General features: G+C 35.6%; 1 protein-coding gene across 1 annotated transcript in view; it reads left to right on the top strand.

Moving 5' to 3' along the window:
- The window catches only part of MBD2 (methyl-CpG binding domain protein 2), a 79,888-nt gene extending 67,395 nt beyond the window's left edge, over positions 1-12,493 (top strand). The window contains exons 6-7 of the mRNA XM_036741789.1: positions 2,073-2,211; positions 12,017-12,493. Of these exons, the coding sequence (XP_036597684.1) occupies positions 2,073-2,199 (127 nt within the window). The 3' untranslated portion in view covers positions 2,200-2,211; positions 12,017-12,493. The remainder of the gene's footprint in view (positions 1-2,072; positions 2,212-12,016) is intronic.
- The last annotated feature ends 1,711 nt before the right edge of the window (positions 12,494-14,204 follow it).

Below are 14,204 nucleotides of genomic sequence, written 5' to 3'. Positions count from 1 at the left end.
AGTGTTAAAACCCATTTGCTAAAAATACTAAAATGCAACACCTGATTAGTTTGCAAAAAACAACAATTGATTGACATCAAGGAAGATAGAATATTTACTAGCTGAATTTCAACAACAACAACAAAAAAAACCTTTGCTTAATTGATGGATGGGATTGAAAACATTAGTGTCATGATTTAATAATGATAGCCAACCATGTACTTATTCAGTATGGATCTCTGGGTCTTTGTGTGAAATCTTTTTCAACTACAGCCATCAAAACCAAGTATCAAAATACATTAAACTTCAAACTAGTCTTTTGGTTGTTGTATTATAAATTGTTAAGTTAAGATTTAAAAATAATAAAGCACATTGAATCATACTGCTCTCACTAAAAATAGATTGTGGTGTGCACTGGTAGAGGCCACATTTAATTCACATATTTCATCAAATTGTCAGTCTGGTTTTTATGAGCATCAAGAGGCCCTAGGAAAAAATAAAGAACAAGAACTGCACTGATTCTTTTCTAAGAATTTAATATTTACATTAATTAGTGTTTTTAGTGAGCAGGAAGAGTTTTTTTTTCCCTTACCATTAGTAATTACAAGATATTTATTTGTAAATAAATATTGTTTTTAAGAATATTTCATCTTTATCTCATTCTTTTTAAATTTTTAGATTTTGAGATAACTATATATCTATAATTTTAAGCACAGTAGTATATGTATGTAAGTTATAAATTCAAATATACTTATTGTAGAGGAACATGCTCTAATATTGTTTTTTAGTGGGTTATGCAATCAGAAATTTTGAAGATCTCTGTGATAGACCAATGATGTCTTAGGTATGAGGTGTTCATCAGTTGGTTGATATAAATACTACCTTTTGGGGCTTAACTTTACCTTGAAATGAGGAAATGAAAAATTGATATTTTGGTGAATAGGTCAGAGAATCTGTAAGGAATAATTATGTATATTCCAATAAAAGTCAGAATGATGTCATTGTGTATCAAAAAACAAAGCTATTCCTGAGAATTTGAGCCTAATTTCAATGGAGTATAATAGTTTTCTTCATTTGTTATATACAAAAATCTAAAGTTGATGTGATTGAGAAACTTTATTAGTTTCTTAAATCCTGCCTGAATAAATATTAAAAAATTAATAAGATTTATATGCGATTGTTTTATTTTCCTATTCACTGATAGTGTGGGGACTAAGTAACCTCGTAGTATGAGTTTTACTCAAGATGTTTAACCTTAAGATATTGTTTAGTATAGTATTTGGGATTTTGGGGGTATATTTTAGAAGTATGTTACGCCTAATAATTTTTCTCATTGAATTATTATCTGAATGTAAACTTAAAGGTCTTTTTTCCATGTGATCTTTGTGTGTAGTTTCATGATATCCACAAAATACTAAAAAGTACTAATGAAAGGCTTCTAGTTCATTGGGTTGATCCTCTATGAGGAATTTATGGAAAGAATGGGCAAGAATCATACAGAAAGAAAAGGCCTGGGTAGTTTGTGTTCTATTCTAGTGGAAGAACGTGTCTGATGTGGCATGGAGGATCTTGAAGGCTTTGTCAGCAGAAGTTAAGTTCTGATAATTCTCTGAGACTGGAAAGGCTTAGATTGAGTATGGTCCTGGTGGTAAACTATTTGTTTGTCCAAAGATCTGCCTACCAAAACTGGGTATGTTCATGGCCAGTTTGTTCATAAGGTCTTAAAGTTTTTAGGCCACAGCAATTCTTGGAAACCATATTCTGAGTCATCAAGGGGCTATTCGTGGGTATGCTTTCCACTATATGAAGTCACAGATCCTTCAAGTTTTTAAGGGTAGACAAGAATTGTATAGGATAAGAAGATAGAAATGAATTGAGGTCTGCATTGGTGGAGTCCATGTTGAGTTCACAGATTCATCACATTCTGAATCTGATTAAGTAACCAGAGGCCCTTAAAAACAAAACAAAATAACCACATTGTTTCTGTCAAGAATTTAAAACTTGGAACTTTCTGAAGTTGTAATAAAAGTATAAGAATGGACTTTTGATTTTCCTGTGAGTGTCTTAAATGTTTTCTCATTTTTTAAAAACAGAAAACAGGAAGAACGAGTACAACAGGTGCGTAAGAAATTGGAAGAGGCACTGATGGCAGACATCTTGTCACGAGCTGCTGATACAGAAGAGATGGATATTGAAATGGACAGTGGAGATGAAGCATAAGAATATGATCAGGTAAATAAAAAGTAGAGCTAGTAAGACTGCAATCTTGTTTTAGTTGCACAGAAATGAACATTTTTAAAAAGATCTGAATTTCTAAGATCATTTACTTATATCACTATATGAAAGAGACTGTTCTTTGAATGAATTGATTGATTAACAAGCCTTTATTAAGCACCTGTTAGTGCACAAGACACTTCCAGGTGCTGGGGATACAAAGACAAAATTAAAATAGGCTCTGACCTCAGAGAGTTTATATTCTATTTGGTTAGACACATATACATGGAAGTACATACAAAATACATGTATGTTATTTCCAGGGGTGTGAGGAGGGAAAAGTATCACTAGGTGGAAAGGTCAAGAATGCATCTTGGAGGAAATAGCATTTGAGCTTAGCTTTAACAGAAACTAGAGATTCTAAGAGGTAGAGGTACGAGGGAGGAATACATTCCAGGAATAGGGGACATCAGGTGAATAAAGCTTTTTTCTATAAATATCAATAAAGTTGAGTTAACTCTTAGTTACTAGGAAAGAAAATCTTAACAGAGCTACCCAAAGTAGGTGGGCTTCCTTGTGAAGTGGTGAGTTCCCCTTTCTTGAAGCTATTCTAGTAGAGGCAGGATGACCACTTCTTGAGGATGACAGGTATTATTGATTATGTAAGTAGCTAAGTGGTACAATGGATAGAGTGCCTGGTCTGCCTTCAGGAGGACTCATTTTTCTGAATTCAAATATGGCCTCAGACACACACGAGCTGTATGATCCTGAGCAAGTTACTTAACCCTGTTTGCCTTAGTTTCCTTATCTATAAAGTGAGCTGGAGAAGGAAATGGCAAGTCACTCCAGTATCTTTGCCAAGAAAACTCCAAATGGAATCACAAAGAGTTGAATATGACTGAGACAACTGTAGCAGCGACAAAGGATTCTTTTGACTTCCCTACTAGCTCTTAGAATCTGTGGCTCTGTGGTAATGATTTCTTTTAACTGAAGTTCTGACATTTCAGAAAACTGGTAGGATTTTTTTTCTTTTACTATTTACAGCCCTGATATTAGTGAAAGAAATCTCTTTTTAATCATCCAGTTATTTAGTTGAGCAGATAAAGATCCCTGTTATGAATACTCTTCAGTTAAAATTCATGGTCAAGGAACCAGGAATTGTAGTTAACTGAATTGTCCTGTTAAAATTTTTTTTTGCATATAATTGTTAAAAAGTAACATGGTGAAAATAGTCTTTAGTTGGAATTTCTAAAAACTTAGAGGGTCAAAATGTTTCACTATGAAAGATAGAAAATGAAATCTTTCTACTTTGAGATCTGGAAGTTAGGGTTTTTTTTTAGTAGTAATTTAAAATTGTGCTTGTTATCACCATGATTTTTAAAAGCACTTTATAAAAATGTTAGATCCATTATGTCTGATGGGACTATTGTCCCAACCCAATAGTTCCTTTCACCCTCCCCAAAAAAATTTGTTTGAAACTACATGGAAATGAAATGTTCTCTTTTTGTCATACATAGTTTGCATGAGGCTCGGTGATACTCTTTTATTACTTAAATTTCCTTTCCTTTTTACTTAAAAGTCTTTCTCCTGATCACTTGCTTGCAGATTTTTTGGTTTGTCATTAGAATTATTACATTTAACCAGTATGTGTCTTGGAATTTTACAGTGTAGGATTCTTTTTTCCTTGGACGTGATTTGTGGATTGATTCTTTTATTGGAACTTTCCTCCACCATGTTCAGAAGTTCTGGGCAGTTTTCTTATATTATTTATTATGTTATGATGTTCAGGGTTTTTTTTTAACTTATTCTTTTGGGGGGTCCATAGTCCTTAAGTTGTTTCCACTTATCCTGCCTTTGACACCGCTGTTTTTCTTGTCAGAGATCACATTTTCTTTTAATGTTACTTTTTATTTTTTTGCTTCTCTTCTTTGAGATTTGTCTTTTATTTCTGTTTCCATCCCCAATTAATTGTTTTGTCTTTTGTCTCTGATGAGGTTTGCCATTGTGGTTTCAAGTTTTTCTATTCTGCCAATTATTTCTGCCGTGCCTGCCATAAATTTACTTTCGTAATTCTTATTTCTCTTTTAAACTGCTTAGGAACATGTCCTGGTCTCCTTGTTCTTCCTCCAAATTATCCATTTCTCCTATGCCCAGAATGTTCTCCCTCCTCATATCTGCTTCATGGCTTTTTTAGTTTCCTTCATATCTCAGCTAATGTCCCACCTTTTTTCAAAAAGCCTTTCCCAGTCCTCCTTAATCTTACTGTCTTCTCTCTGAGATTATCCCCAATTTATCCTTTTAAATCTTTTTTGGTATGTTGTCTTCCCCATTAGACTGTGAACTCCTTGAAAGCAGGAATTGTTTTTTGTCTTTCTTTGTGTCCTCAGTACTGAGCACAGTGACTGGCACATAGCAGGTGCTTAATAAATGCTATGTGATTGATCAGGTATTGATTCATTTTCCTTTGTCTGGTTTTGTTTAGCTGACCTGGAGGCCAAATTCTTTGTTACAGATATCCCTGTTTATGTGCTTATTTATGCTTATGCTTTGAGTTTTATTTCTCCTGAGATCTTTGATAATTTAGGTATTTTTTCCTCATGTTCCCCTTTTGCTCATTTTCTAATGCTTTCTCCATTTGACAGTAGTTTCCTTTGGGGCTGTACTTCAAAGTAATCTCAGCTTCCTCCCATTCTAGGCAAATTTATATTTCACCAGAGTTAGTCTCTGCCTCAGGTAACTTCTGGGGGTACAGAACTGGTCACAGCCATATACCAGGACTCTATGCCTCAAGCTTAGTGAAGTGCCTCATGCGACATACCTGCTGGCAACCTCTATTCCCCAATTGTCTGACTGAGTACTGTTGGAGCACAGAGCACTGCCATAGCAGTGGGCACTGGGAAGTGTAGGCGTAAGAGGAGAAGCAGAGTTGGCTTCTCTTGCAAGCCTCTGAGTTGGCCAGTGGAGTCTTGGCAGAATACTGTGGACAGTGGGGCAAAGAGTGCGGAGTGAGTGCATTAGGAGTTAGAGATCAGCCTTCTCTGCTGTTAGTTCCATTAGGGTTTTACCTCATTGAAGTTCTTGGTGTCTTAGAACATGGAGAAAGCTGAAATTGCTTTATTTTGCTCAGAATTCCTATTCTTGAGAGATTATGATAATTAGAGAATATGTTTAGTCCTCCATCTTGTTCAATACTCTTTATAATTGTTCTGAGAGGAAGGGAATAATTGATTTTAAAGATAAAAAAATTGACCTTAATGATCATCTTGTCCAGCCTTCTCATATTACAAATGAGAAAGATGAGGTCCAGAGAAATGAAATAAGTTCTCTAAAGTGATACACCTAGTTTTCTGAAATTTGTTTCTCCACCCTGTTATTCGATATGAAATTATTGCTTATTAAATTGAATCCAAGGACCTTTATTAAGTGCCTATTCTTTTCAGAGCTCAAAAAGGTGAATTATGACATAGTTTGCTCTCAGGGAATATAGTCTTGAAAGGGACATAGGAAATTGATAAGGATTGATGTGATTAACACATTTATAGTCTTTCATTGTGACTTACGAAATTTTGTTTCTCTTTTCTGAAGAGCACATAGTGGAAAATCTAGATCCCTTAAGATTTGACCAAGTAAGTCAAAAATAACATCCCAAATGGAAACCCCTATCAAAATCCTAACATCAAATTGTGATGCACACTTGAACTTTTGGGACTTTTCTAAAGTGATTTTCCCTGGCTTGGACCTTAGAAGTGCCATTTAATTGAGTGGCCCTCTTATTTAGGTACCAGTTAACCTATGGTTTTCCAGATAGAAATAAAAATTTCCAGACAGAAATAAAAGTTAAGAGAATTTCTCAGTATATTTAAGTAAGTTTGTTCAACTTCTGCATTTTAACCTGTAGGCTGCCTGTAGGACTTGAAAAAAGGAGAAATTCAGTTTCCCAACAAGAAAGATTGAGAATAGTTTGCATTTTTGTTTTATTTCGAATATATGTATAGTTCTTTGTAGGTTTAGACCACAATATCTGATAGCCAGAAGAATTATTTGAAAGCAGGCTCAGATGCTTCAGAAGAATTAATGTTAATCATGCATCTGCCAGGAGCTGCTAGCAGAGACACCCTTGGGTATACTTCAGAAACTGACATTGATGCATCCATTTTTTAAAAAAAATTATTTATTTTTATAAGTTTGTTATTTCTCTTTCCTAATGTCTCCTTTCATTGAACAATTTTTGGACATGTTTAATTTTGGACAAGTCCACTGTTTTGGACGTATCTACTCCTGTTCAAGATGTCTGAAAGGCATTTGCAAATGTGAGATTGGAAGTCAGCTAAGAGGTTGGGGCAGGATAGATAGGTTTGAGAATCATCAGCATAGAGATGGTAATTAAATTCATGGGAGCTAATGAGATGTGTCCAGGTAACTCATTTCAGTCTCTGCCTTCTACTCCCCTTCTAAAAGAGCCCAGCTAGCTGCTGGGGTCCCTGGAGTCCCTCTTGTCTTGCTCCAATCAGGATGACTTCTGACAAGCACTTAGTTTAGCTATCATGTGGGGATTGCTCTGTGTTTTCCAGGAATACTGATATGCCATAGCAACGTTGAGTAATTGAGAGAATTGTGGCAAACTTTAGTTAACTGATTGGTAATACAGGTTTCCTCTCCTCAGGTTATATTTTAAATACTATGTTTGAAAATTGAGTTATTATGTCTTCTTTGATAGCCTCATGATATGCCTGTGGGTCATAAAAGATTCAGTAATATCTTTTATTGATAACTGCTATATGTGTCTAAATTGCTTAGTATAGGTGGCCATGTACAAAATGACAACAAACACATCCCACTTCATGTTAATTGGGTCAAAAAAAACTCCAAACCAACCCCAAACAACCCAGTATTGGATGAAATGATGTTATAGGAATCTGTAAAAAATTTACATCATAAATGGATAATCAGCCAAGTAAATTTACAGTAGCAGGTGATTATAATGATTAAAAAGTGAGATAGATTGGAGTAGGCTTATGCAGGGTATGCCTGTAGATGTTTAATTAAAACACTTTACACTTATTTAACACTTTCCAGGTTTCAGACAGCTTTCTTATATGTTATCTCATTTGTTCCTACCTGTGGAATAGATAAAACAGGTAGTGGCCCCTTGCCAGAAATCAGAAAACTGAGACCTTGTGTGATCAATTGATTTGCCTATGCTTTTGTAGCTAAAAGGTGGTAAAGTGGAGACAAACATGGTCCTCCTGACTTGCTGTCTTTTTGCTATTACATATTATTTCTCATTAATAAATGCTTATTATTGATGAAGCCACACTCCCTCTTTGTAATCACCATTTCCCTTTCTGGACTGCCAACCTTGTCTTTAATGATACATTCTATAATTTTCCTGGGAATGAAAGTCAAAGTCATCACTGTTAAAATCTGTACTCTTACTTCAAAAAAAAATTAAAACATTTGTTCTTTCCCAGCTTTGTGGGACCTGCCATACTTCCCATGGTTTTTCTTATATCTCAGCAATCACATCTTCCAGTCCTTTCAGTGTCCGAGGATACAGTTCATCTGAGCTAGATGACTTGGATTTGTTAAGGGTGCTCTCTTATTATCCTTACTTATCTCAGTCTTATTCATCATTTTTGTTCTGTCATTTCCACTACAAAGGTAATTCTTGGCAGAGAAAACAAGCAAAACAAGGACTGAGCAGGAATGCATTCTCTGTTGTTAGCTATCATTGTTTCATCCACATCAAACAAAGTTTCTATCCTTTTTTTTCTATATATATGGTAACTAGTAGATAAGAGAAATCCCCATAGCTATAGATTATCTAGCTTTTAGCAAAGCTTTAAAGATTTTTTATTCATATTTTTTTGCCTTTGTATCACTTCCATTTTCTAACGTATTCTTTCCCCTTAATCCCTCCTAGAGAGCAATCTTTATAATAGAGAATTAAAAAATGAAATAGAAATAGTTCAGAAAAATTAACTAACAAATCAAGGAGGCTGACATTTTTATCAATTACAATTAATAAGTGTTTATTTTCTCTCCTTCCCACTCTCCCCACCAATTGACAAAAATAAAACTTTTGTAACAAATATGCTCACTTTCTCTCCATGAGTCTAATATGGAAATATGTTTTGCATGATTTGCATGCATAGTGGGTATTACCATTCTTACCTTCTCAATGGATGGGAGAGTTGGGGAGAGAATTTGGAACCAAAAAAAAATATAAAAATGAATTAAAACATATGCATAGTCGAAGGACTAGAAAGTGAGAAGGTGCTTATAAATTGGGGAATGGTTAAACAAATTGTGTCCTATGACTATAACTGGAAACTTTTGAAGCATAAGAAATAATGAAGAGATTGTTTCAAAGAACCTTGGAAGACTTGTATGAACTGATGCAAGGTGTAGTGACCAGAATCAGGAAAACAATTTATACAGTAACAAAAATGTAAAGACATATTTGAAAAACTTGAAAACTTTGATCAATACATTATCAAGCATGATTTCAGAATACCAGGCATTGGTACCTATCTCCTGACAGAAAGGTGATAGACTCAAAATGCAGACCAAGTTGTATATTTTTGGATATGGCTAATATGGGAATTTGATTTGGTTGACTATGCATATTTGGAGTTAGGAGGGAAAGAATATAAATGTCAAATTAAAAAAAAGAATTATAAAATGAAACCAGGGGAAAAAAGAACTGCTTATTTGTATCTTTTGACTATTTATCTTTTGGGGAATGACTCTTGTTCTTAAATGAATCAGTTTCTAATATATCTTCAGTGTGAAACTATCAGAGAAATTTTCTGCAAAGATTTTTTTTTCTCCATTTGTTTCCCTTCTAATTTTAACTGGATTGGCTTTGACATTATTTTGGCAAAGCTGTTGACAAGTTATCTCATACTATTGTTGTGGAGAAGATAGATAAAATGATATTGATGAAAATAAAATTTAGATGGATTCAGAACTGGCTGGATAGCCAGACTGAACAGAGTTGTTCATGGTTCGATATCATTGCGGAAAGGGTTCTCGATAGAGTACCTCAGGGATCTCACCTTGGCCTTTTAGTATTGAATATTTGTATTAGACACAAATGGTATGCTTATCAATTTTCAAATTGCACAAAGCTTGGAGGGATAGCTAACAGAATAAATTACAATCAGGATCCAGAAAAATCATGATAGTCTAATTACTTGGTACTTAGCAAGTATTTATTAAACAGTTAACTATGTGCCAGGCATTGTACCAGCTACTGAAAGACGAAAGCATAGTTTCATCTTAGGGAGCTCATATTCTAATAGAGACAACATGCAAACAACTGCCCAAGATAGATATAGTGTAAAAGGGAGGTAATCTCAAAGAAAAAGGTGGAGGCCCAGAAAGGCCACTTGTAGAAGCTAGGATTTGAGCTTGGTCTTGAAGGGATCCAGGGAAGCCAGAAGACAGACAAGAAAAGAGAATATTCTGGGCAAGGGGACAGCTACTGAAAAGATACAGATGGGCCACTAGGCAAGGGGGACAACTACTGAAAAGATACAGATGGGTGCAGTGGATAGAGCACTGATCCTGAAGTCAGGAAGAGCCAAGTTCAGATCTGACCTCAGACACTTAAGTAGCTGTGTAACCCTGGACAAATCACTTAACTGTGATTGCCTCCAAAAAAAAATGTTTTTTAAAAAAAGAAAAGATACAGAGTTGGTAGATTGAGTGTCATGTGTAGGAAATAACAAAAAGGCCAACGTCACTGGGTTGTGTAGAGCAGTGCTTCTTAACCTTTTTGCACTTGTCACCCCTTTGCCATCCCTTTTCCTTTCGGTTTGGTGTTGAGTGGCCTAAGGGTATGCACAGTGCAAAGTGCACATGCTTTGTGTTCAGAACCAAGGCTGCTGTGAAGTTGCCCGGTGCAGCACAGGCAAGAGCTTCTAGAAACACCTTGAATTCATTGATTTTTAATTAATTTTTGGTTGTGCTCAGAAACATTTTACTGTTGCAAGCTTTTTGGGTCATAGCCCACAGTTTAAGAAGCATTGGTATAGAGTATGTGGAGGTCAGTAAAGTGTAAGAAAACTGGAAAGTCAAGAAGGGGCTAGGTTATAAAAGTCAAACAGAGTATTTTATATTTTGGCCTAGAGATAATAGGGACCCACCAGAATTTTTGTAGGGGGATGACATGGTCAAACCTGCACTTTAGCAATATCACTTTGGCACCTGAATGGAGGACTAAAGTGCAGAGAGACTTGAGATGTGGAGATCAATTAGAAGTCTAGGAGTGAGTGATAGGGCCTGAACCAGGCTGGATGTATGAGGGGACGGAAAGGGGTGTATATGAGATAACTTGTGAAGGTAGAAACAAGACATGGCAACAGATAAGCCATGGGAGTAAGTTCTTGTAAGAAGTTAAAGATGATACTGAGATTCCAAGTTGGGCAACTGGGAGGATATTAGTGCTCTTGGTAGTTATAAGAAATTTCCAAATAGGGGAGGGTTTGGAGGTAAAGTTCTGTTTTGGACATGTTGAATTTGAGATATAGAACATCCACTTTATGATATCCAATAGTTTGTTAATATGGGACTGGAAGTTAGGAGAGACATTAGGGCTGGTTAAATAGACTTGAGAATCTAGAACAGTGGTTCTTAATGTGGCTTCCAGGGGGTCTATGGATAGATTCAGAAGGTCTGTGAACTTGGATGGGGAAAAAATACCTTCCATTAATCTTTAATTGCAAGTTAGCATTTCCTTCATTTATAAATTAAAACATACAAAACATTATCCTAAAAAGGCTTTACTAGACTGGCAAAGGGGTCCATATCACACACACACACACAAAGGTTATGAACTTTGGTCTAGATCTAATTGATCTAGATTTAGTTGGAATCTAGTAAGCTGAAGTTCAATAGAGATAAATATAAAGTCTTATATTGGGGTACCAAAAAAAATCACTTTCACAAGTACAAAATGGAGGAGGCATGGCGAGATAACAGTTGTGGTGAAAAAGATTTGGGGATTTTAATGAATTACAAACTCAAATGAATCAATTTAGGAGCCAAAAAAAGCTAATGTAATCTTGGAGCATGTCAAAAGAGGTGAAGTTTCTCAGAAATGGGACATGATAGCCCACTGTAATTTATTCTTGTGGAACCTCATCTGGAGCATTGTTTTCAGATAGGTCTAAAAGGAGAGTGGGCTGCCAGGTAAGGTTCAAGTCAGAGGCTGGATAACTACCTGTATGCTAGAATGGAAATTCCTTTCTATTCCAGTTTGGGTGATCACGTTCAACTACCAAATTTTGTGATTCTGCAGTTATAAAGAAAAGAATTGTGTGTGTGTGTGTGTGTGTGTGTGTGTGTGTGTGTGTGTGTGTAGAGCATTGAACCTGGAGTCAGGAAGACCTGAGTTCAAATTCAGCCTTAGACAGTTCCTAGCTGTGTGACCCTGTGCAAGTCACTTAACCTCTGCCTGACAAAAGGATCCATTGGATCCACTAGAGAAGGAGATGGCAAACCATTGCAGTATCTTTGCCAAGAAAACCCCATGGACAGCTATGGTTCAGGGGTCACAAAGAATCTGATGTGACTGAACAACAACAAAATATATGTGTGTATATGTCATCTTTCCAAACACGTTTTCTCATAAAGATAGAATCTGGTAGGAGAAAATGCTTATGAAATAGTAAGTACATCTTGGTACTTTGCAGTATATATAAGAATTTCTTAACTGTGTAACTTTTTAACTATGTGGCCTTAAAAGAACAGTTTGCAGTCAAATGGAACTCTCACTTGGAAAACAATTGATTTTTTTTTTTTTGTTCTTCTACAGGTACTTTCAACGGACTTTCCCCAAAAGCAAATTCCTAGAAGTTGAACATAAAATGTTTCCACTGGGTTTTGCTTATAAGAAGAAATGGACCCATGCACTTATATAGCTTTTTAATAGCGTTAACCAATGCATTTTTAGACATATTTTGATGTATATATCTATTATACAAAAATTGATCTTTATTTTGAGTCCCCGGACTTAAAAGTAGCCTTTTTAAATATCAAGCAACACCCTTAAAATGAAGCCAAGCTTTTTTATACCAGATTGCAATCTGCTGGAAATATTGTATTTGTATGAAATACTTGCTACCCCTACAGTTTTAGTATGGATGGATCAGGAGAACTGAAAAATTACCCAATTAAAGATTATTGTGACTTCAATGTATATAAATAGATTTTTATACTTCTATTGAAAGAAGACGCCTGTACATTCTTCCATCATCACTGTAAAGACAAATAAATGATTATATTCACACACTGTTTGGAATCCTTTTTTTGTTTTAGAGAATCAATATAGGAGATGCCTTTTAGAATTCCAAAATTAGACTTAGCTTCAACCATTGGCATTAGATTTGGAGGGAAGGTGATGGAGAGTATATTTACTGTTTCCACTTCAGCCAATATCTCAGGTTATCCTGGAAAGTTGAGCTACTTTTACCAGTATGTATACTTTGGTTGCCCCAATATTTCTTTTTTTTTCTTTACCTGTAGCAAGTGCTTTTCTGTCTCTCCCTCTCTCCCTCCCTTTAAAGAAAACCATTCATTCCATCATTTGGTTATTTACATAGTAATCAGCTATACAAGTGCCCTCTAGCTGTCACTGATATTCTCTAGTTTCATCCAAAAATAGTTTGGAGTGTCTCATGTTCCCTATCACACTGAGTTATGTAGGTATAACTACATCTGTTGCAGTGAGAAGCACTCTCTGGGCAGAGTTTCATAATGAATTAGATTTTGATACTTTCCCAATCAGTGTTCAACCCCCAAAGTACAAACATTTATTTGCTGAATTTCATAAACATAATTTTGAGCAGTTATACTTTAGATTTGAGTGGTGATGAAAATAGTAATCGCTCTATCATAATTCATTACTAAAATTGGAACAGCAGACTAAATACATTGACATTCACCTGGTGGTAAGAAGAGAGGTATGGGCAGGTTTGTAAAAGAGAAATGCATCTGGGAAGTAGTATGTACTATTTTGGGGATGTAGTACAAGGTGGGGTGGGAATGGAGGAGGAGATACCCTGGACCTCTGGGTCTTTATTTCTAAGTTTAATATCTTTGAGCTCAGATCTGGGCAGATCCTGTAACCTCTCTGTACCTAAATTTTAACTTGTTTTTTAAAATGAAAGTTAATACTACACACCTTAGGAAGAATAATAATGTTAGCAAAATCTTTTGCAATCATTCAAGTGCTACAAAATATATTAGTCATACCAAGTATTTGCGGAATTAGTGCAAGTAAATGTTTAACAATGAATAAAGGTACTGCAATGAAGTTGGAAATATATCAGATTTTGTCAACCTTAATTCACAAAGTCTGTTACTTCCCTGATAGGATTTCAGAATGGATTGAGCTATTCTGAGAAAATTGGACCCTGAGCAGTTAAACTGTTTAACTCACACTTATTTAACTAATCACTTGTGAATAAGTGGTTTACTCTATTCTCAGGCTCAATCTATCCTGCCCATATCTCCTGAAATCCTATAATTAGTGAAGGATTGAATGGGCATCCCAAAGAGTCAACAGCAGTTTCTTGGTAGACCCATTGAGAGTAGTCTCCAAACCTCTTCTAGGGTCTTTGTCATCTCTCTTCCTTTGCTTCCATTTTTGGATTTCTCATACAGCCACCACATAATCCTTCACCTCCCCTGCCCATCCACTGCACCTGAAAGTTGCAAAAGAAATGGAGCAGGGAGGTGAAGGAAGTTACATTGTGGTAGGTTTAATTATTTTTGAGGTGTGGAGGCAGAGAGTTGTCACTGCATATTTAAAAGGGGTTACTGATAGGGATGGGAAGAGGTTTCAAAGTCCTATGAGAACTCTTTTAACCTTTTAACCCCAGTGATTTTCCCTTTGGGGTCATCTTAATATCTATGCCATTATAATTGCTCTTATAACTATGTGACTTTGAGTTTTGAGAGAGTATGGTTAGATGTTTACCATGAGAATTGAAGTTTCTGTT

The sequence above is a fragment of the Trichosurus vulpecula genome, chromosome 1, assembly GCF_011100635.1.
Source record: "Trichosurus vulpecula isolate mTriVul1 chromosome 1, mTriVul1.pri, whole genome shotgun sequence".
Classification (NCBI taxonomy): domain Eukaryota; kingdom Metazoa; phylum Chordata; class Mammalia; order Diprotodontia; family Phalangeridae; genus Trichosurus; species Trichosurus vulpecula.
Note: the sequence above shows the minus strand (reverse complement) of the source record. Positions and strands in the feature narration are given on the sequence as shown.